The following is a 23,523-nucleotide window of genomic DNA, read 5'->3' on the forward strand; positions in this document are numbered from 1 at the left end:
GTTTATTCCAGACAACATTTACATGGGCAAAGATTCATAGCTTCAGTAGTTTTACCAATAATATGGTCCTGAAGATGATGAAATGATAGAAATCTGGTTCAGTTGACGAGATGATAAAACTTAAACACTAATGTCAGAAATATAAGCCCAAATGGACTACAGTATGCAACATTTAGCACAAAACAAGGGATTTTAGCTAACTGTCGACCAGTGATCTGTGAAATAATTTCAATTTTCTTTGTTATATAACTTTTAAACAAAAATTAAACCAAGTGTTAATCATACTATAATTTTTTTTTCGTCAAAAACAAATACCTTATTTCATATCCAAAAATAGGGCATGGAGCTATATCTGAGTATCCAAAGGGTGATATTTTCTTGTACATTGCCAAAGCACACACACACAAAAGCTGTATCTGAGTTTGCTCTAAATCTAAAGGTGATGTTTTCTTGTACATTGCCAAAACACACACACACAAAATGTTCGTGTCAAAGGTAAAGTATTTGAAAAACAAGTACATTAAAAGTATCTTAAGTAATAAGTATTTCGTAATCTTACTTAAGTATCAAGTAATAAGTACACCCTAGAGTTTTTACTTAAGTACAAGTACAAGTAATGGAAAATTTTACTTAAGTAGTACTTCAAGTAAAAGTACTTCAAGTAAGTGACAGCACTGATTAGCACCAAATCTTCACCAGAGCTACTTTCATTGTCATTAACCAAGTCTATGTTATCCATTCTAATGATGATGATTGAGTAACCGTCCTCTTTTGTCTGATAACCTTAGAACATGCTATTCATTCGTTGTTGTTGTTGTTGATTATTAACGTCTCCTCTGGAATCCAGCGTTCTGCTATTCATTCTCACACTCATGAACTAGCAATTCAAAATTTTTGCTTAATCCTAAACGTTACTTTGAAATATTAAAAATAGCATTTATGTTTAAATGCGAAAGGGAAAATTTCAATGTATGAAAATTTATATTATTGATTTCATTTATTTTCTGAGTGAAAGGAACTAAAGCTCTTGCTACTCCTTTTGTTTTGAGAAGTATTCTTTTGCTTTTTCATATAAGTTTATTACGTGGTTAGAGTTTCTGGAATTTCCCTCTCCTGAACTCAATGTTTCCTAACTCTTCTAGCCCCCTCAGGGAAAGGGGCCAAGCATCTAATTGGTTATCAGAAGCGGATATTCCTATTGTTGTATCTCCAATATCCAGTGATGATAGCCTGAATGAAACCATAATTACTGTCTCTGAGTCACCAATCTCTGAAACTGATAACCTGCTAAATGAGGATTTTTAGACAGTGGGCAGAAAACAGAAAAAAAAAAGCCTTCTATGAGTCCTCCTGAAATAATTGGACTCTCAAACTCAGTCCCAGCTGTGGAGATAAAGGACAAACCCATTATCCTTTTTACTCCAACACTAAAAGATCAATCTTTCTCTATCAAAAATATTACTTATATTAGAATGAATCTTTTCAAAGCTTTTAGATGCAGCTTCACTGGGAATGTGAACAGAGATGGTTCACTAACGGTTATGTTTCTAGACAGAAATGAAGCCTGCAAAGCACTTAGCCTACATAAAATTGGCAATATCCCTGTTACACCTGAATGGTGGAAACTAACCCTGAAAAATTCTCAGAAAATAGTGCTGTACAACATGCCATTGGAACTGTCAAATGATGACTTGAAAGATGGTCTTACGAACAATAAGTGGGAAATGCTGGAGGTTCTGGATGTTCATCGTATGGGCAAGCTAGATTCTAAGGGAACAAGAAGTAGTAAGAGTGTCCTCTTTATCTTACCAGCTAGTTCCCAATTTGACTCAGTTTTCCTTTTTGGTCAGCAAAAAGCTCATAAAATATACCAAGAAAAACCTCTTCAATGCTCAAAATGTTTTAAGCTTGGTCACTCATCTAAGTATTGTTCTTCTTCTGAACCAGGGTGCCCTAATTGCCTTGGTAATCACTCCTTGTCAACAGAAAGTAGATGCACTGAAGTGCCTAAATGTACAAACTGTGATGGTAGACATCAATCAACAGATCACAGTTCATGTCCTAAATATGTTCAACGAGATAAAGTTTTAAAGATTGCTCTTCAAGAAAATGTCTCTTTCCCGATAGCTGCAATGGAGCTGGCCAAGCTCTCCAAAGTACCATCAGGTCTAAGAGTTAATGAGGCCAAGGAAGGGAATTTAGCCCTTCCTCAAAAACCCTGGCTACAGGTCCACAAGAACAACCAAAATCAAGCACTCATACCTCCTACTGAGACTTCTTACCCTCTGTTGGCTAAGGAGCATCCCAAGGTGGCTGAAGCTAGTCCATCCCTCAACAATGCTAAAACTAATTCTAAATTTTGGTCTGAAAGGGTGGCAGCTTTTCCTAATATTTCTACTCAAGCCATCACTATGTAAGATAGAGTTGGACCTCATATTACTAATTTAATTAAATATGTTGCATCAGTGGACCTAATCTTACAATCAAATATGGCTAAAGATAAAAAAGCCAGTATAACAAAAGAAATTGCAGAACACTACTTTTCCAATTTTATTTTCAATGAAATATGAACAGAATTATCATCCATTCTCTCAAAGTATCATGCATGTCACCTATTCAACCCTTCCTATGTTAACTAAGCTACAGATCCTACAATGGAATTGCGTCTCTTTAAATTCAAATAAAATTGCTGATCTTATCCAATGTGCAAATGATAATAGAATTGGAATTATTTGTCTACAAGAGACTAATCTTCATCAGTACAAGAAAATCAAAATGCCTGGGTACAAGTGCTACAGGAAAGATAGATCAACTAACAGAAAGGGAGGGGGTGTGGCAATCTTTGTTCATGTTTCAATCCAACGCTCTCCTCAACCCTTAACTATCTACAGGGATGAAATAGATGTTGTAGGTATAATAATTACCTTAGCCAATGGTAACCATCTTGCCATAAAACCCTTTTATAATCCATGTTGGAGTAAGGACATCCAAAGTATCTTGGAAACAGAATTATCAAGGTAATAATACCTTTATTTTTGGTGATTTTAATGCCCATAGTCCTCTCTGGGAACAATCAGCTGATAGCAACAAAGCAGGAAGAGGAATAGAGTACATATTGTCCAATTTTCCTGACACCTTGATTTTCACTCCATTTGACTTTCAGACCAGGTATAATATTTCTTCTAACCCTTTCTCAACTATAGATTTGTTTCTAGGTCCTTCTTCACATTATGATTTAGTTCAGATGGTAAAGGTGTCGTCTCTTCAATCTGATCATTGTGCAATTCTTACATCATTTCAAGATTTATGCTACACTCCCAAACCCTACTTCCCTACATTTATTAACTACAAAGGTAATTGGTCCCTTTTTCGTGAGATATTAAATGAAGTAGATTTTTCCTTTGTTTCTCCTAATTCTGATATTAATGCCATCGAGTCTAATTTGAGATCAATCCTGCTGGAGTCAGCTAAATTGGTAATTCCAATGACTAGGGAGCATTTTTACAATGGCTCCAAAAGACCCAAGAATTGGTGGAACGCTGAGTGCAGGGTTGTAGTTCTGGCAAAAAGAAAGGCTCGTAAAATGTTTCAAAAGCACCCATCTCAGTCAACAGCAATCTCTTATAAGCAGTCATGTGCTAAGGTGAAACTAATTTGTAGGAGAGCTAAACAGAGTACATGGCTGAATTTCAGCTCAAGTATCAGTTTTAGAACCCCAATTTCAAAGGTCCATAATTTCATTAGCCAACTAAATAGTGGAAAGCAGCGTAATGATGACCGTAGATATGATATCATTCAGGATGGATATCCAATTGTCTCAGATAAAAAGAAGGCAGATCTGTTTACCAATATTTTTAAAAATGATTGCTCAGATTTTCATCCCAGCCGACCTCCTTTTTGTAATCTCCCTCTTACCTCATCTGATGAAACCTTTTTCCCAAGATGAATTTTGTGTAGCACTTAATTCTCTTAACATCAAGTCTTCCCCAGGTTATGATGGTATTTATATGAAGTGGATTCTTGAGTCCCCAAGGTGGTTCATACAGCCCTCTTAAGTCTTTATAATCTTATTTGGTCAAGTCAAAAGTTCCCAGATGCTTGGAAGATTGCTAAGTCAAAAGTTTCCAGATGCTTGGAAGATTGCTCAGGTTTTCCCAGCTTTAAAACCTTCTTATTCATCTAATGATCTTAAGTCTTACCGTCCTATATCGGTATTACCTTCCTTTAGTAAAGTTCTGGAAAGGCTTGTCTTATCAAGAATTGAGTGGTTTGCCGAAGTCAACAATCTCCTTCCTAGTGAACAAACAGGTTTCAGAAAAGGACATAGCTCTTTAGACAACATTACCCGGCTAGAAATTGATGTTTGTAACTCTCTCAAAAAAAGACATGTCACAATGGCTGTTCTGTTTGACTGGTCGAATGCCTATGGAAATGTAGTCCACAATAAATTATTGGAAATCCTAATAAATCTTGATTTACCGTATCCTTTTATAAGTCTTTTCTAACTGATAGATATTTTTACGTTCAAGTAAATCAGTCTAGAGGTGAGCAATGCCCCATTACGAGAGGACTTCCTCAAGGTGCAATATTGAGTCCTCTTCTATTCAACTTGTATTCTCTTCTATTCAACTTGTATGTTTCTGAATTTCAAGTATCTCATGCATCATTTGGCCTTTATGCAGATGATTTGATCATTTGGAAGTCGGGAAGGGTATTAGCCTTCTTCAAAGCCTTATTCAACAGGATATAAGTTTAGTCAAGAGATTCTCTTTAGCATTTGGCTTCCCAATCTCAATCAGTAAAACTAAAGCCATTATATTTACTAATGGTACTCTAGATCCTCCTAATCCACTGACAATTTTCTCAAGGGAGATCCCATATTGCAATTCAGTGAAGTTACTTGGTTTATTAATGGATTCTAAAATGCAGTGGCATGAACATATTAATTCTCTGAAATCTCTGATTAATTAGAGACTTTGTATTCTAAAAAGACTTGCTGGAAGTAAGTGGGGATGTCACCCAAAAATTATTTTGGATTTTTACAAATTATATATTCGTTCAAATACAGAATATGGGATTCAAACTTTTTCAGCTCGTCCTCCATCCTCATTCAAAATCCTTGAATCTTTACAAAATTCTGCTATTCGAATAGCTTTGGGTGTGCATAAGCATACTCCTCTGTCAAAGTTAAGAATACTGTCGGGATTGGTGTCCCTAAGTGAAAGAGCATCTAGTCTAAGGATAAAATATTTCTCGCAAATCCAGGCTTATGGAGCCAATCATGATGTATATGCACATACCTTTGCTGAGAAGTCAGCCTATCCCAATGCCCATTCATCATGGAATCAGTTTCAACTAGAGGTCCCAAACTGGAATCAACATTCGCTTTATGCATATTCCTTTACTGAATCCCCCCAAGGGAAATGAGTCCTCCAAGCTGTCAAGTAGAACTTATCTCTATTAGTAAAGATTTGATTCCTAATTACGAGATCCAGACTATTTTGGCTGAACACATCTCAAAGGCTTACCCCAACTATAGAAAAATATATACAGATGGATCTGTCCAGAGGGAAAGAGCAGGAGCATGTATCCCATCCCTGAATTTGAACATTTATTCTCCTCTCCCATTGGTGGCCTTGGATGCACTTATAAATTATAACATGGAATCTGAAAATATACTCTGTCTCTCCGACTCTAAATCAGCATTACTACTGATTCAAAATATTAATAGAATTGCTGATGACAAAGATTTATATAATGTTAGAAGACAGCTTCTTAATCTTAAGATCAAAGAAAATGAAGTTTATTTTCAACATGTTCCTAGTCATAAAGGTATAAAATATAATGATATGGCTGATTCTCTAGCAGCAAAGGCTTCCCTGTTATCTCCTAGTCCTTCCTCTGACCTCAATTCACGAGATATTATCAGGCAAAGATGCAAAGTTAATCACAGTAAATTAATGTTATCTCCATTTCATACAAGATTCAATACAGTGCTATATTACCGGCTGAAATCAGGTGCCCTACTTCTAAATAGCTTCTTATTTAATTGGAAACTACATCATTCCCCTTTATGCCGAATCTGCTTTTCAGCAGAGGAAACAATCCAGCATATTTTATTTGATTGTCAGGCTCAGAGTGAGGAGACTGTTGCTCTTAAGCGTTTCTGCTCCTTGGCTAAGATTCCAAATACTTATAGAGCTATCCTGGATTCTAACCTACCATGGGAAATTGATCGTAAGATATTTAAGGCAGAAATTGATACCTTAAAGAAGAGAAATATTGTTTAATAAATATTAAAGCTTGAAGAAGTCTATTTTTAAAGGGACGCGATTTATCCATAGTTTTTGATTGTGCAGAAGAGAGCGGGAATGAGTAGGAAGAGCCGTATTGGTACCGGCCGGCCTAGTGCCTTAAACTGCTGGGGACAGGTAGCTCAGGTACTCGCACTTCCCACAATCAATAACAGTGTATTATTGTTCATAATCGTATAAATCCATTGTTTGCAGACTGGAGGAAAATAGCGCTTCCAGTAGCTAGTTTTTCTGGAGAAGAAGTCAAAGAGGTGAAAGGACTTGTTGTTAGTCCATATACCTCCCTACAATTTTTGGAACTGGAATGTAAAGAGACTCAAGTAAAATCCCATGACTTATGCTACTTCGGGCAATATGCATCCTCCATTCAACAAATTAAAAAATAATTAGCATTGGCTCTTGATTCTATTAATTTCTCGCTAATTTCTTTTGTTCAGAATAGGTATTGTCTGAGAAGATGATTAGCTAAATTGTCTTGCCGTCCTACAATTCGAACGATCCAGATTTTCTCCAAAATATTCAATAAGAAGGTTTTGGAACATTTGATTTACATTGAAAGTTTCGTGGATTCACATTCTTCTATTTCACTTTCTAAAATTAATTTAAAACTATATCTAACCAATAATTTTTAAATCATATGAAGTCATGGTTGCCGATGCTGGTGTTTGTTTATATCACATTTTATGTTTGATTTGGAATGTGAGATGAATGTGGTGTCTTATTATCTTTTTTTTTTATGTGTTTTTTTATTGTTTATTATTATTTATTTTTCATTACTTTCATAATATTAATTTTTTTCTAAGGGTGCCGGTTTTCCAGTATAACTCACTTGTAGGCACTCTCTTTAAATAATTTTTTTCTGTTGTATAATGTATCATAGTGTTATAGTGAGTGAAATTAATGGGAAAATTAAAAGAATTTGAACTTAAGAATTATGTGTAGAAGTATTGTTGGCACTGTACTGTGAGCCCGCCTATCATTCTAGATGACGCTAAAATTCAGCTAGTATCTACATTAAAGAAAAGAAGAAATAAACAAAAACAATTCAATGAAATTTCGTGTAGTGCCCTTAGATTTATGAAATCTTCATTTCATAGGTTTTAAATACAATGATTAAATCTTCGAAGACAAGCTCCAAAGCTGATTTGCATTTAGATCTCATCGAAATAAAAAGCAAGGTATCTTCTACAAGACTTTCATTACTAAGATAGGCCTAGGCTAGTGTGAAAGACCCATTCTGAAACAGCAGAGTAGGCTTATTAATAAGCTTGGTATCAACCCAGAAAAATTTTTACTGGTATGATATTAATTGACATGCCCTAGGCTAACAAATTTCTTGGGTTTTCACACTCATGTATATTACTGAATTCCTAAAGGGTCTCTTGGTAAAATTGCCATTTAATGGCTTTTTCCAACTCAGAAAGTTGTTAAACTGTAAAAACAAAACTTCCAGGAATGGATATAAGTTTAGGCCTATAGCTCAGAATGGAATCGCTAAAGCCTGGTTTTCAGATATATTTTTTGACCAAGCTAAGAGCACATGTCTCTGCATCACAAGTTCAGTTTATCCCCTTAGTAAAAATTCTGGTAAAATTCAAGTTAATTGACTTCTTGCTATCTCAGAAAAGATTTAGGTTAGGAAAATGAAACTTTCAGGGATGAATTTACAGACTAAAGTATGTCCTGGGAAGGTATTGTGAAGCAACTACCTCCACTCCTTCTCCCTCTAGAGGGCCCTGACCTTTGATGACCTTTAAAAATATGTGTGTTATGAAAGTGAAACCTTGCATAATAGATATTCTGCTTAATTGTAGTACAACAAAGTTGTTTTAAGCTTCATAACTTTGCTCAATTCCATTTTATAAGGTTTTAAAGATATGCAAATACACTTCCTAAATTAAAAAAAAAAACAAAAACAAAAAAACATTGATATGGCTCAAAGTTCTTCTCAAATAACAGGAATTACATTTCAAAACTAAAGGCAGAGAAAAAGCTACTAGTAACTGAAAATTAAGGTAAAATGTTGTTTGTCAAAATTTCAATAGGCATGGACCTGTCATGTAGGCACATTTCAGAGCCCTCTAGAGGGAGAAGGAGTGGAGGTGGGTACTTTTAAAATACCTTCCCAGGACATACTTTAGCCTGTAGACCCATCCCTTAAAGTTTCATTTTTGTAACCTAAATGCTTTCTGAGATAGCAAAAAGTCAATTAACTAGAATTTTACCAAAATTCTACTTTTGGATATCTTGGAAAGGGTTTAGGTTAGGAAAATGAAGCTTATAGTACCTATCACCCACTCCTCCCTCTTGAGGGTCCTGAAATTTGCCTACATGACAAAATAACATTAAAATTCTCTGGCTTTAGTTCTGAAAATGCACTTTCTGTGCCTAATTCAAGTAGAATTTCCACCCACATCAATGTTTTTTTTTTTTTTAATTGGGGAAATGTATTTGCAAATCTTTAAAACCTTTGAAATTGTGATTGAGCAAATTTTTGCTGCTGAAAACAATTTTGTTGTAGGCCCAACTTAATTTAAGCAGAACATCTATTTTTCAAGGTTTCACTTTTATAACACACAGATTTTAAAGGTCATCAAAGGTCAAGACCCTCTAGAGAGAGAAGGAATAGAGATAGGTATTTCAAAATACCTTCCCAGGGCATACTTTAGCCTATAGACCCATTTCTGAAAGTTTCATTTTCCTCACCTAACCCCTTTCCAAGATAACCAAAAGTAGCTAGCTACTTATCATCCCCTCTTCTGTTTCAAATCCTAGGTGTACAATTCTTACACCTACTTCTATAGTCTAAATTCAGAAAATTTGTAGGCTTCTTTAGAGTCCTATCTGTTTTGATCCTAGCCTCTCCCTCTTGCCTTGGTACTTTTCCAGGGTAACCCTACCTTGAAAATACTGCTGACTACCTTAAACTCCATTTCAAGCAGTTTAAGAAGGGATTGTTATGTTTGTTGCTTCTCACCCTAATATAGTTTCCTAACCCTGCTGTTCAAAATAAAATAAGAGCCAATTAAATTATTGGTCTCATGTTGACCTATGGAAAGCATTTGGCCTAGGCAAAGGGATTGCAATAGAACTGAGTTGGATAAAATGTTTTAAAACTCGTTTCAAAGTGTGAGTAACAATGGAAGGAAACCTGATCATGTGATTAATAGAAACATGCTGAATTTTATGTCCAATAGTAGCAGTAGTAAGCCTCATTCCATTGACCAAGCAAATAAAGATTATTATATGGAAGGATGCAAAGTTCACATCAGGGAAATAGTCTAAGAAATTTTGAATCATTATTGTAGTGTTAGTAGTGTTAGTACTAGTGCTAGGGTAGTATCATTAATAAAGACATCAAATAATATAGAACCCAATGCACTTTCTTCAAGAACTCTGCTCATAGCTTGTTTAAAGAAGAAAAAATATGGCTTCCTGAGCCATCTAATAGCCAAACACACTGAGATCACAGGTGAAGAAAATTATGGATCAACTGAAGGGATTTCTCTTCAAGCTTAATTGCAAGTTATTTGGGACAAACTTTGTCAGAAGCTTCTGGAAAGTCAACAGGCATCTCTGTATCAAGTAACTTTACAATACAAAAATTTTGTTAATTTTATTCTTTCAGGATATGGACTATGCTGAAAGCTGTGCAAGAGATTATAGGCTTCAAGATGCTGAATAACTTTACAATTGACTTAGCTTTCAAGGACCTTAAAAACTGCATATGTCATTTTTATAGGTTGATAATTTTCACTGTTAAATATGGGAGTGATATGAGCAGTTTTTCAGTCCACTGTTACTGTACACAGATTCATGATAAGTTGAATTGCAGGGAAAGGTGCTATAACCCAAATACCAGGTATTCATGCTGGCTATAAGGATGAATACCAGCAGACAACTTATCAGGACCAGCAGATTTGTCAGTTTCAAAGGATGTATATTTATTTGAAACCATTTTAACAACAATTAAAATTGGTTATATCTCAAACAGAACATCATATACAGGAGGAGGAGGGGGAAAGAAGCACCAGAATCAGATAAAAAACAAAGGAGAATTGTTGAGAATCTTGACTTTCAGCTCGGGATCAGCAACAAATTGACTGTTGTGCAGGATGTCAGGAGTTGAATGTCTTTTGTGGCATTTTTTAGAGGGATGATGCCAGAATGGGTTAGAATTTTGGGTTAGCTTCAACATCCTCAGCCAGTTTTTTGTCAAACTTTCTCATCAACTCCTTGATTACATTAGTTGCTTGGTTACAAGTAGCTTTGAAGGCTTTATAATTGTTTGTTTTTCAGCAACATTTTCATGCTTGATGTTTGCATTAATTAGGCTACTAATTTCACTGTTGAGAAATTCACTACTAATTTCACTGTACAGTTTACATGTTTTGCCTGAAAATTTTTCACCCAAGACTTTTCAGCTGTAATATCTTTTCACCAATCTCTTCAGTGTCATCAGATCCCAACTGACTTTGGCTAGTTCTCAGGGACTATTTTTTAATTAACATATTTTTGTTCTTTAGAATAAGGTTGTGTAGCTGGTAATCACAGCTCTGAAAAATTAGGCTACAATGTGGTCATTGTAGCACCAGACTAACACATTTCTAAATATGTCTTCTATTTCTTAATAAAAGAAAACTTTGGATTGTTGAAAATGACCTGGTCAAGAATATTAGAAGCTTGACCTTTGAAAATGAGTCAGTTGAAACATTATTCAACCAGAAAAATGAAAGATAGAGTGCAACAAGACTGGGAATCTCTTTTATAAAATAATTGGCAAAATTAGGCTTCACTTTGGATTATTTAGCAGTCAAAGTGGATTTAGAGTCTAAAACACTAGGAGCACTAAGGCTTCCATCTGCAACAGCCACAACTATTGAGGTTCTTTGGTTGTGTATTTTAATTAAAACAAACTCATCCACTCAAGAGTCAGTCAGTCCAGATCAATAACACAAACATTTATTCATTCTTTTGCATTAGAACCCATTCTTTTATGGCATAATGGGGAGTTCATATTCAAGAAAAGCTGGTTACCACTGTTGTAAGCTGACAGTTGTTTTTTTTACAACTCGTTTTATTTCTACAACATCTACATCTTTTGTAATCTGATGAATAGAAAATTGTGGAATTTTATTTGGAAGGCTATCTAATTTAGAACTTACAAACCTCATTTGCTCTGAGTTAGGAGTTAAAGATTTTGCAGGTTTGAAGTAAGCCAGCAATGACAAATTTTTTATATCTTCAGATATAGTGCTATAAAATGACAAGGATGAAACATCAAATGCACAGTTTATTACAGAGAGACGCTTAGAGTAGAAGCAACATCAGATGAAAAAAACAAAAGTAATAGACCCCTTAGAAGCATGATAAAGTGGTACTAGTCTGTATTCATTAGTAGTGTGCTGCATTTTTTTAATATCTATAATTTATTAACTACAAAATTAGATTCACTAATTGCAGCATATCTTTTAGTATAACCAACTACCTGTTTTTCTGGTGATTCCCCCTAGAGTGATCTGGGTGGAGCTGGATGTCAGCATGTAGCTGAAACAACTTTTTGAGAATTTTTCTTTTTTAACTTAAAGTTCAAAGCTGTAAAAATCACTGGTGATGGTCTGGCAGGAGCACAGGAATTAGCACTAGTACAGAGGTGTCTTATGTTGATCAGGGGTCCTATGTTGATACGATAATGAGAGAGTTCTGGATGAACACAATTTTATCAGCTACTTCTGGTATATCAAATGCAACAATATTAAGTTGTCTGTTATGATTTTTTTTTTTTTTTTTGCTCTGATTATGGAAATAATGTTGATCTCAGCCAGTGCCACAGCCCCTGTAGCTTCTTATAACTCTTCATAAACAATAGATCAAGCTGTTTCTTCATCATACTTGTAAACTAGGCACTGCTCAATGTTTTGGGCTTTTCAACTTATGCACTGGAAACTGGTTTTATACAACTCCATTGTACAACTCTTCAAATCTATGAGTAATTTAGTGATTTTGGTTTTGAACAGAAGCATACTCACCAAAACCACTGAGACGACATTGGCCATTCTGAGTAGGACCAAAATTTGGGTTACATTAACACATTTTGTGCAGTTCTGTGCTCAGTCAAGTTTTGAGGTAACAGCATGAAGAGTTTTAACTTGTACTAACAAAAGCAAGACAACTGACACATTTGAATTTTTTGCATGTGTCAGATTGAAGGCATTTTGGATTCTTGCAAAGTTCTACTAGGCACAAAATTAATCTGTCAGCTTGTGTTTTTAATCTATCTCATGTATGTTTTTTGGGTCTCAGGGTGCTATCATCATAAATGGGTTTGATGAACATTAGGCATTTTTAAGTAAAAACACTGACAAACATAAGGAATGTATTAGAAAGATTAAAACACCAGATAAAGCCTATGGGACATGTGGGTACTTCTTTTTACTGAATTCTGTAGTTTTTACCACACATTTACACACTGATAAATTTGTTTCTGTTAGGTCTTTGGTTCACTGTCTACAAAAAAGAAAAAAATACTTTTTTTATATTGTGACTGACTTTCTAAAAAAAAAATTCTGATAATCGTATAATGGCAACTTTATACCCATAATGGTGAAAAGAAAATGAGAATAAAATTACAAATACAGAATCCTAGGGAAATTAAAATAATGAGTTAAGGTCATGGGAATCCAAGATACACAAAGGCAATCCCTATAATATATCAGCTGGGTGGCAAATCCAAGTTGGTGTGGCAACTAATGAAGGTGTAAAATTCTTAGGCATCCTTAAGCAATAGCCAAACTATATAAACTTAATGAGCACTCAGCACATTTTCACCTTCATTCATAGAGAATAAAATTTTTCTGTATGCAGATGATTCCAAAATAATTGGTCCTGTCCATGACCCTCGAAGTGCCATAACTATCCAGGCTGATCTTGATGCACTGTAAAAGTCTGTAAAATCCTGGTAGCTTGAATTCAGTATACAGGAATGAGTCATAAATTTTGGAGCAAATAACCCTCTGTGCCAGTATTTATGGAATCCAACATTGGTTCAAAACACCCACTCATATGCAGTCATCTGAAAAAGATCTTGGAGTCTTGGTTGATGATCAGCTGAAGTTTAATTTCCATGAACAGTGTGTAGTAGCCCACCAAACTCTTAGTTTAATAAAAAGAAAATTTTGCAGTAGATCTCCAGCTGTGACACCAAGCTCTTAAAGAGCCTGATTAGACCAAAAATGGGAATTTGAGATGTGTGTTGGTACTCCAGCAATATTTTGAATTAACAAGGTTTATTGACCCAGGCTACCTATAAAATAAAACAATGTATGAGCAGAGCACAAGCATTGCATAAGTGAAGCATGGTAAAAGCACTGCAAGGAATTAAGCACAAGCATAGCAGAATGCTATATCTTCCTTCTTTTGTCATTTAAGCTGTCTGCCTTTCCTCTTACATCAACACTCAACACATTCTCCAACTCACCCACTGTGAGCAAGCTTACACACTGTAATGACTACCTTCAGAAAGGTATGTGTAAGAAGGCGCTAGGCTTGCTTCTTACATATTCACTAACTAGTTCACTTCTTCTTCCTCTCATACTGTCACTATTTACAGGTTGAGCCTTTTAGGTGGGTTGACAGCTCTTCCAGACCTGGTTTTTGATTGGTTGTTGCAAACTGATAGTGGTGGTACTGGAGCTGGTGCATGAAAGGCAAGGAACCATGCTTATTGGTAAACAACAAAGATGGTTGCACAGACTCTTTATAAGTATTTATTTTAGAGGAATCTGATGAAATGTTTGTCTACTACTTTATGTGCTAAGTCACTAGATCCAGATGATAAAGGTGTGGTATTGCATTTTAATGGCACAGGGGGGTCTGACATCACTAGGTGTTGAGGTGCAGTAGCTATGGGGTCTGGTACACTAGTGCTATCAGGACAAGATGAAGAAACAACATTATCACATGAAAGCAGCCATTTGAAATTATCACCCCTTTTTGTATAAATTTAGCCCTATCTTCTACACTGTGAAAGTTATTCCCTATTTGAGGGACAATTTGAGTGTCATTTAAGTTATTTGTCAATGCTTCTTGAATTTCACTTTTTTTTCTATAACTAAAATCACCACAAGAGATAGATTCATTACAGAAAAAAGCATCAGAAAAAGTTGAAGACTCTACAAGAGCCCTCTGTAATAGATCAGGGCTTGGATCACATACATTTTGTACTTGACTAGGTGATGGCAGATTGTTGAACAAATTACATTCACCATTCTGATTATACAATGGTTTAGTAGCACAACAATTAGATGCATTTGCCTGAGAAACAAAATCCTGACATGTAGTTGCTGCAAAGTCAGGTTTGGATGGTTGAAATGACAATCAATTCAATTTTTCCTTATACTGATGTTATTTACATTACCAATGCCAATGTTTATGGAGTTATCAAAAATGGGGTGCTCATGTTTTTCAGTTTCACTATAATAAACTTGAGGCGTTCTTGATGTACCAACATTGTACCCTGGTTGGATTGATTCACTCTCCAGAAGAAACAGATTGAGTTGGTGGTCCTTTGTATTTTGAAAGAGTAATTCTGACTGAGGTAGAGTTGTTGCTTGGATAGCAGATTGCTGACACTGTATTTGAAGGAGCATACCAGGCTGAAGGACATATGCCGGCATCTTTGGATGAATTTCACTAGCTGGTAGATGAGTTGCCATTTGAGTCTGAATATTCAATGTAGGTAATACAGATATTGAAAAGGCTCCTAAATGCTGAAAGACAGGGTTTGGCTGCTGTACAGGCATCATAGGTTGAATGATCTGTGATTGACTTTCAGATGGAATGATGTATGATTTCTGGCCATTTGGACCTATGCCAGTATGAAATATTGTTGGCTGTTGAAGCATCAGCATTGGTTGAACAATAGAATGATGCATCACCAATTATTATGGCTGGATAACCTGTTGTATGATGGTGGGATGTTGAAGTACTTGGGATGTTGGGTTCACATTGAGGATCAGCTTAATTAAGCGCAAACTGATGCTAGATCAGTATCCTTTAATGGGAGTAGATGGTGAGTCAACAATATAGAATTCATGCATTACAGTAGAGTGGGTTCTGTGGCTACAGTTTAGGTCACAGGTTCCAAGAACTGGTATCTTTGCACCACAGTAGCTAGTGAGTCTTTGGTTAGTTGACTGGAGTTTGAGTTTTGGGCTGAGCTGATCAAAGACTGATTTGGGAATGATGTTAGCTTGGGTCCCTGTGTCCAGTTTGAAGCCAATAGGAAGCTGATTGTTTATTATGAGAGTAACAATGGCTTTGTCTTTCCCACTGTCCTGATTGATGGTGTACAGGAATACTGTCTAATCATCTTCTGGAGTTGCTCCTGTTTGCTTGTTTCCTTCATCTGTTGCACTCACAGTCTTGCTTTGACATACTTTGGCAAAACGATTTGACTTCCTACACTGTGAGCAAATTTTACCGTTTGCTGGGCAAACATGTTTGGGCGAGTATGCCCCACCACAAAAGTAGCATACTTTACTTTTTGGAATGTTACTTGCCAACCCTCTGACTTCCAAAGTTATTTCGAGGGGAGCTGTGTGTAACTGCATCTATTTACTGCTTAAGTGGTATGGAGTTGCTTTTGCTAAATGATTTTAACTGAGCCTGGGTCATCTCATGGGTTTTGCATCTTGCAACAGCATTTTCTAGTGTCAATGAGTCACCTTCAGCCAGTACTTTCTCCTTGACTGCCTGGTTTTTGAATCCACAGACAATTCTATCCTAAATCATTTTGTCCTGTTCCTTACACAGGCATGGTTTAACTAATGCATTTAAGTCTGTAATATACTTTTGACACTTTCACCTTCCAACTGGTCCTGTTTTTGGAAGAGGAACCTTGCTAAGACAGAATTTTTCTTGGACTGGCGTATTTCCAGATGTGTTCTAGGAGAGGTTCTGTTTTGTGAGCTTTTCAGGGGGGGATTTTGGATCTCTTGCTGATATTAAGAGTTAGAAGACTAGGAAATGTATTACTTTGTAATAGCTTCAAATATCAGTGTCATTTTACCCTTTTTTTCAGTAGACCAGAAAAGGTAGGTTAAAGAACCCTGTACATAGACAGTGCCTAATCTTGGACAAATATTTTAATTAAAATGTATCTTTCCTAAACATGGATAACAGATTCCTAGTTTTTAACATGATTTATTTAGTTTCATATGATTGGGACTAGGTCAGTTGGAATTGGCTGAGTACAATCTTGGAAAACTTTTTCTTATGCATTTAAACTTTGACAAATGTTACCATTACAGCCTGGCACATTCAAATACAGTTATTCTTCTTCACAAAGCTAGTTTACAGTTGAATCTTCTTCTTCTTCTTATTCAGCAGACGGGCTTTTCAGTCGATACTATTTAGCCCTTTTCCTTTTGGCTCACTCTGTGAGATCGATAGAGCTATGGAGCTGGTTTGTCTTATATGGTTTGTATCTGCTCAGATTTCTTGAAGTATATCTTTTGATACCAGCAGTTGAATTATAAGAGAGTATATATTTATCTCTGTGCTCTGTGAGAGAGTATGGTCAGCAAGACTCTTGGCTGTTAGTGGAATTTTGTGGTGTTCAAAGCATTCTAACATTTTACATCACAGGGTATACTGTGCAGACGTCTACTCATGATTGAGTTTTTCTACGATTTCTTCTTCTTATTCAGCAGTCGGGGCTTTTCAGTCAACACTATTCAGCCCTTTTCCTTTTGACTCACTCTATGAGATGGACAGAGCTATGGAGCAGGTTTGACTTATATAGTTTGTATCTGCTCAGATATCTTGTAGTATATCTTTTCATGCTAGCATTTGAATTATAACAGAATATATATTGAGCTCTGTGTGCAAGTATGGTCAGCAAGACTTTTGGCCGTTAGTGGAATTTTGTGGCGTTTGAAGCATTCTAACAATTTACATTGCAGGGTATAATGTGCAGACGTCAGCATATTACATTCAAATAGGCCATGATCTATTGTTTCATTTTAAAGATTACATGATCTGCAAAGGGGAGAGGAGGGAATTTCACCACTTGAATTAGGAATCTGATATGAAAATGCCTGAAAATTTAGCCCATTTGAACATGACCGAATTCTATGATAAATCTTGGAAAGGTGCCTACTGGGTAAAGGTGATAGGGTTGGATTCTTATTATTTATCAGTACCTCTGCAAGTCTCCAGCGGTAAATATCTCTAATGGGGATTCGTCTCCCACTTGGCTGGTCAATATTTAAAGCATTTTTTTGCTATTTCATCTGCCTTGTGGTTAGCAAATATACCCAAGTGGCTTGGAATATACTGGATATGAGTTAAAATACCTTTTGTAGCTGGAATATCAATAATTCTAAGACAAAGAAAAGTGTCAATATCCATCCTGTATTGAGCTGAAGAAAGCAGCTCAAGGCTTGATAAAGAGTCAGAATATATTATAATATTTTTAATATTAACAGTTATATATTCATTGACCATGAGGAAATCTAATGCCATGATTATGGCGTTTAGCTTGGCAGACATTACAGATGCATTATCGTGTAATCTCTCGCCTAAAGCGATATTATGGGTTGGGAAAAACGCTCCGCTTGCCACTTTCTCATTCATTTTGACCCATCTACAAAAATTTTGAAATGGTTTTTATATGCAACATTATTGAGCTCAGCAAAAATTGGAGTAGTGTTTTCTCTTGACAGTCCCAAGGTGTGGCTAGTAGTCTTTTAATTTCCTCTGATTTTTCTATCGCATTTTTTTTTATTGTGTTTGTGATGTGAAGATGGAAGTTTAGTTTTTGGTCGAGTATGAGGCATAGATAATTAATTTGATTGTCCTCTGGAATAAGTATTCGATTTAGTGTTAGCCTTGCATTAGAATGATTTCGCTTGTGGTGGAATTGGATAATTTTTGACTTTGTGGGTGCAATAGGTAAAATGGACTTTTGAGAAAACTTTTCAAATTGGTAAAGTGCATTTTGCAACTTTGAATGTGCAATCTCAAAGGTGTTGCCAGTAGCCCATAATACCAGATCATCAGCATACTGTAGATTGGTATGTGGGAGGTTCATGTCCCAGAGAAATAGAGAAAAGAGGAGGCAGCTCAGGACTGCACCCTGTGGAAGGCCTTTGGTTATTGGGGTTTTGGGTGAAGAGGCTGAACCTACACAAACAATGAAACTTTGGTTTTCTATGAAGGATTCAATGAAGGATACAAGTTTGGGGGGTAGTCCAATATTTGCAAGTTTGACTAAAACAATCTGGTGATCAACATTATCATATGCTCCTTCAAAGTCTAGGAATGCAGCAGTTAGGACATTATTTTTTTTTATAGGGATTCATTTATTGCATTTGTTAACAATATGAAAGCATCTGTTGATGAGTGGTGTTTCCTGAAGCCAGTTTGAGTATGAGGTATCAGATTAATCTTCTCAACAAACCATAGCAGCCTATGGTAAATCATTTTCTCCATTACTTTTCCCAGCACAGGGTAATCATTATAGGTCTATATGACTTGGGGTCATGTTTAGGTTTATTTTTCATTAAAATTGGTAGGAGAGATGAACATTTCCAGATATTAGGGAATGTGGATGTAGCCCATGCATGGTTATAGCAATTTAGGAGCTCCTGTTTTACAAAGGGGTAAGATTCTTTATCCATATAGGGTGTATATTATCATAGCTACTTGTAGCATTGGCCTTGATATGTTGTATTGCATTACTCAATTCATGTATTGAGAATGGACCTGTCGGGGCTTGTAAATTGGATTTGTCAAGATTTGAGTAGTGATATTTTTATTTTTAGATGTTAGCTTTTTTGAGAAAAGGGTAGCAAATAATTTCGTCTTATCAATGTCATTGTCATAGTGAATATTCTCGTGTATAAGTTCATACAGAAGAGGGTTGGGGGATGTTTTTTTCCCACAGATTTTGCTTATAAGTCTATGTATGATTGGCTCAGATGTTTCTCTGGAAAGATTATTTGCAAAATTATTCCAGTAATTATATTTAGCAATAATTATGGTTCTCTTGAGATTACCCTCTGCTTGTAATTTACTTAAATATGTAGCAGGGGATGGTTTTTTTAGGTAAGCTCTCCTAGTTGCATTTTTTATCCTCCACATAATTTGGTAATCTTTTGCCCACCATGCTTTAATGGTGTGTTTAGGGATGGTTTTCCTAGGTGAAGTTTTGGGGATAGCTTGATTAGCTGTATTTGTTAGTATTGGTGTCATAGCTTCAGCATACGTGTCAGCTGTTACAACTGAGGTATGAGATTTCTGGGTTAAACTTAGGATTTTTTCATTAAGCTCATTTCTAAACACGGTCTAATTTGCTTTGGTGTTGACATATTTAGGGATATGTGGGGGAATTTTGGCTGGTTCATTTAAAGAGGATACTATTGCAAAATGGTCAGACCATAGATTTTCAATTTTCTTAATATAAATTTTATTTAGTATATCTATTGAAACAATTTGTAGGTCGATAGTTGAGAATTTGCCACTTTTGGGGTTAAAATATGTATTTAGATTAGGAGGGGTAGCAATTGCTAAATCGGCATTATTTGAAATCAATCCTTCAATAAGCTTGCCAGCTTTGTTTGCTGGCTTATCCCCTCACAGAAGACTGTGGGTATTAAAATCCCCGCAAATGATTATGTTTATTAGCATATTAGGATTAGTAATATAAGTGAAAAAATCCATGGCATCTGCAGTCTGGCCATTAGGGTTATAAAGACTTAATATGTATGTTTTTGTATTATTTATCCAGACATTGATACCAATAACATCAACATCATTTGAAAAATCTGGGAAATTAATACCACAAAATTTAATATTATTATTTAAAATTATAGCTACGCCTCCTCCTTTTCTCTGTGAAGACCTATCCTTTCTCAGGATAGTATATCCTGGAGACTTTGTTTGTTGGTTATTAGTCACATGGGTTTCCTGAAGGCAAGCCCTATCAATGGAGCTATTATTCATAAAAGATAAAAGTTCATTTAACTTGTTTTCTGAAAGTGATCTTACCTTCCACTGAAGTATTGAAATATGCGGCTTTGTTGTTTTAATTTTCATTTTGCTGTGTATCAATGTTTAGCTTTGTTAGGAGCAGAGCAAGATCTTTTTTTGCTTGGATATGCATGTGATTGGGTAGGTACAATTTTGCCAATTCGCTTATGATTTTTGCTGTTTGTGGTTGTTTTAGGTTCATTGACTGTACTGTATTAGAATTTAGTATAAATAGGCACATGTTAGGTGTTAATTCATTCGGATTTTTATGTGGCATTTTGTTGATAATTTCATTAATTCCCGATAATACTTCTGATTCATTTCTACTTGGGAGAGGTGGCCATACTGATCTTCTATCATTACTTGCAGAGGCTAGAAGGTTTGTCCAGGGTGAATCTCTCTTATAGGAAAGAGGGCTTGGTTGCTTTGAGGAAGGAGTCTTATTGGGGGTGCTTGATGCTTTTGGTAGAATGGTTGGTCTGTGGGTGAGAGGGTTGGGTGGTTTCGTAGAGTTTTTGGTCAGGTGTGATTGAGCTGCATTTACTTCCATTGCTGCAAAAGGGTAAGGTATATTTTTTTCTGTTGCTATTTGGAGTGCTAGTGCTCGTTTTTTATATACAGGGCATAAAGTTTTATTAGTAGAATCGTGGAGACCATTGCAGTTGATACATTTTGGCTGATTGTTTTTACAATTTGTCATTCCAGTGGGGTGGGAGTTTTTTACAAGAATTGCATTCATGTAATGTTTCACTGCATGTGTTTTTTGTGTTTCCTAGTTTTAAACATTTTTGGCATTGGATAGGTTTTGGCTTGTAGGGCTTGTGGGGTTTCCTTTGTCCAAAAAGGAATATCTGATCCAGGTTATTATTTTCTTCTCTTAGTGTGAATAAGAAAGACTTGCTTATGTTTTGGCCATTGGCATCTGGCTTACCCAATTGGGTTATATCAGCTACTGGGATTGGATTACCAGTTCTGTCAGAGAGCCCTTTTTTTAGATCCTGAATAGGAATTTCTGGAGGGATGTTATACACTACTATTTTAGTTGGGTTTTGGTTTGGGGTCCAGAGAACAGGTTTTATTGGTATGTTAAGAAGAGATTTTGAATTCTGTATTATATCTGCTGATTTAGAATTTTGGAGGGCTATTAGCAGAGATCCATCACGGTTAATGTTTAATGGAACATTGATTTTAACACTTTGAAAATTGCAACCCTCAAGAGAGCTATCTTTTTTTATCTCAAAGCGGGTATCTGGAGTGATTTTTAAGTATACTCCAATGTTTTGTGAGGGGAATGTTGGATCATGCGGTGGGGAATTATTTTTGATTGGGGAAATTTTTTCCCTTTTTTTGAGTTTCTTGATAGGACCTTTTGAAATTCATTTTCATTATCATCCTGTATCGTGACATACGCCCCCACTTCCACCATTGTATTATTCAATGACTCCTCATGTGAACTTTGAGAAAGTTGACTTGACCAGCCAAGGGGTTGAATGTTTTCAGTGGTACTTGGGGTGAGTCCAGGGGACTTTTTTGGGGGGTGTTCTATGTATTGCCTATTGGAATAAGCTTTAATACAATCAAAGAGGAAAAATTGATATTATAAAACCAGACTGTCTGCACTCTTTCAAAGGGATGACTTCACCATCCACAAAAAAAAACACTACAGTGTTGTCCAGAAGATGGTTTGGTGTAAGATTGGTTCGATTGACTTCTGATAAATCTAGGTAAATAACACAAGAAATTTTATTATAAATTTCTTAAAGTGTTGCTGTTGTTGCTTGCTGTTGTTCACGATTTGGAAACTATGTTCTAACTTTGAGATGCTGCTTCTAAGATTGGGTAGCATTTTCCAAGATTAGGCTCTAGCTAGAAATATTTGTCTGTGATGAGGGTCTACTATTGACAATCAGTGCCTTTAAAATAGTTAGCTATGTATGTGGCTAAAATATTCAAGCTGATTACATACTGATACCAGAGCATGTATATACTAATCTGTTTATTTTTAATGATAAAACAGTCAAATTTTTTGACTGTTTTTTCAAACATGACAAAGATTTAATTGTTGAAGTGGTGATGAGTTGTCCAACTACTAGGTACCTTCCCCTAAATTTAGAGTTTTAAATCTTTGCTTCTAAGCTGTATATTTGAGACTCCTTACCAGTTTTGCTGTATGTCTTTATGTTTTTTCCTATCACCAAAGTATCAGTTTTATGCTACAACAGTATTATGCTGAGTAAAACCTGTAATTGATCTTGCAAGGGATTTATAGCTCTGTATCTTTACTAGAAAGGGTTGTCTTAATAGTTCCAACAGTCAAGGATATGCGAGCAATAACTGTTCTTGTATATGTAAGGAGTTTGAACTGGTTGTCTATTAAAATTTTAAGATCTCTCTGAATGTCAGTTTTTGTAATTATGTATCTTAATCAAGTAAAATTACAAAGTTTGTGCTTGTACTCCTCATTGATATTATCAAATAAACGACTTTGCCCTTTTTTTGTTGATTTGAAGTCCCAACTGAATAGCCTACTGTACAAGACTTCAGGTCTTTCTAGATAATACTGCAACTAATATTGGTGTCAGCTAACCCTGTCTTTTTTTTTCTTCTGCATTCAAGGAGATTTTGCTATTGAGCTTACATCATACACCAAGTATGTATCAGTTAAACAATCACTTTCAAGACTTTGGTGACAATTAAACAAGACTTTACCCAGTAGAGGTCTACTTATATTTGCTTTTTAAGGCTTATTATTTGTTGTTTTTGATATCACAATAGAAGATTTGATCCACCATAGGATATCATCATCAATTCCTAGTACTTTAAGTCTTACAGCAATCTTTCAATGACATACTCTGTCAAAAGCTTTATAATGTTCACCAAGATATCTTCCAACAAAAATTTAGCTCCAAAATGCCATTTTGTCCAGTTTTTTTTCTCAAATTCCCATTAAAAGCAAATATTTAGCAAGAAGCAAGAACAAGAGTAAAGCAAACCAGTAAAGATATGTATAAATCTGTCAGCCCTCGATGAGATTTTAAAATGGTCCAAAAACAATGGCCCCCAGTTCAACGCACTCAAATTTAAGGCTGTTCACCTTGACAAAAATAACCCACACACATTTGCTATTGACAATGACCAAATTGGTGCAGTGGCTGAAGGAAAAGACTTAGGAATT

At 35.6% G+C, this 23,523-nt stretch overlaps 1 protein-coding gene across 2 annotated transcripts in view; it reads left to right on the top strand.

The window, feature by feature from the left end:
- The first annotated feature begins 7,323 nt into the window (after positions 1 to 7,323).
- The window catches only part of LOC136031383 (partitioning defective 6 homolog beta-like), a 35,984-nt gene continuing 19,784 nt past the window's right edge, over positions 7,324 to 23,523 (top strand). For both annotated transcript variants that reach the window (XM_065710905.1, XM_065710904.1), the window contains exon 1: positions 7,324 to 7,492. In XM_065710905.1, coding sequence (XP_065566977.1) covers positions 7,424 to 7,492 — 69 coding nt within the window. In that variant the 5' untranslated portion in view covers positions 7,324 to 7,423. The remainder of the gene's footprint in view (positions 7,493 to 23,523) is intronic.

Source organism: Artemia franciscana, chromosome 9 (assembly GCF_032884065.1).
Source record: "Artemia franciscana chromosome 9, ASM3288406v1, whole genome shotgun sequence".
NCBI classification, from domain to species: Eukaryota; Metazoa; Arthropoda; class Branchiopoda; order Anostraca; family Artemiidae; genus Artemia; species Artemia franciscana.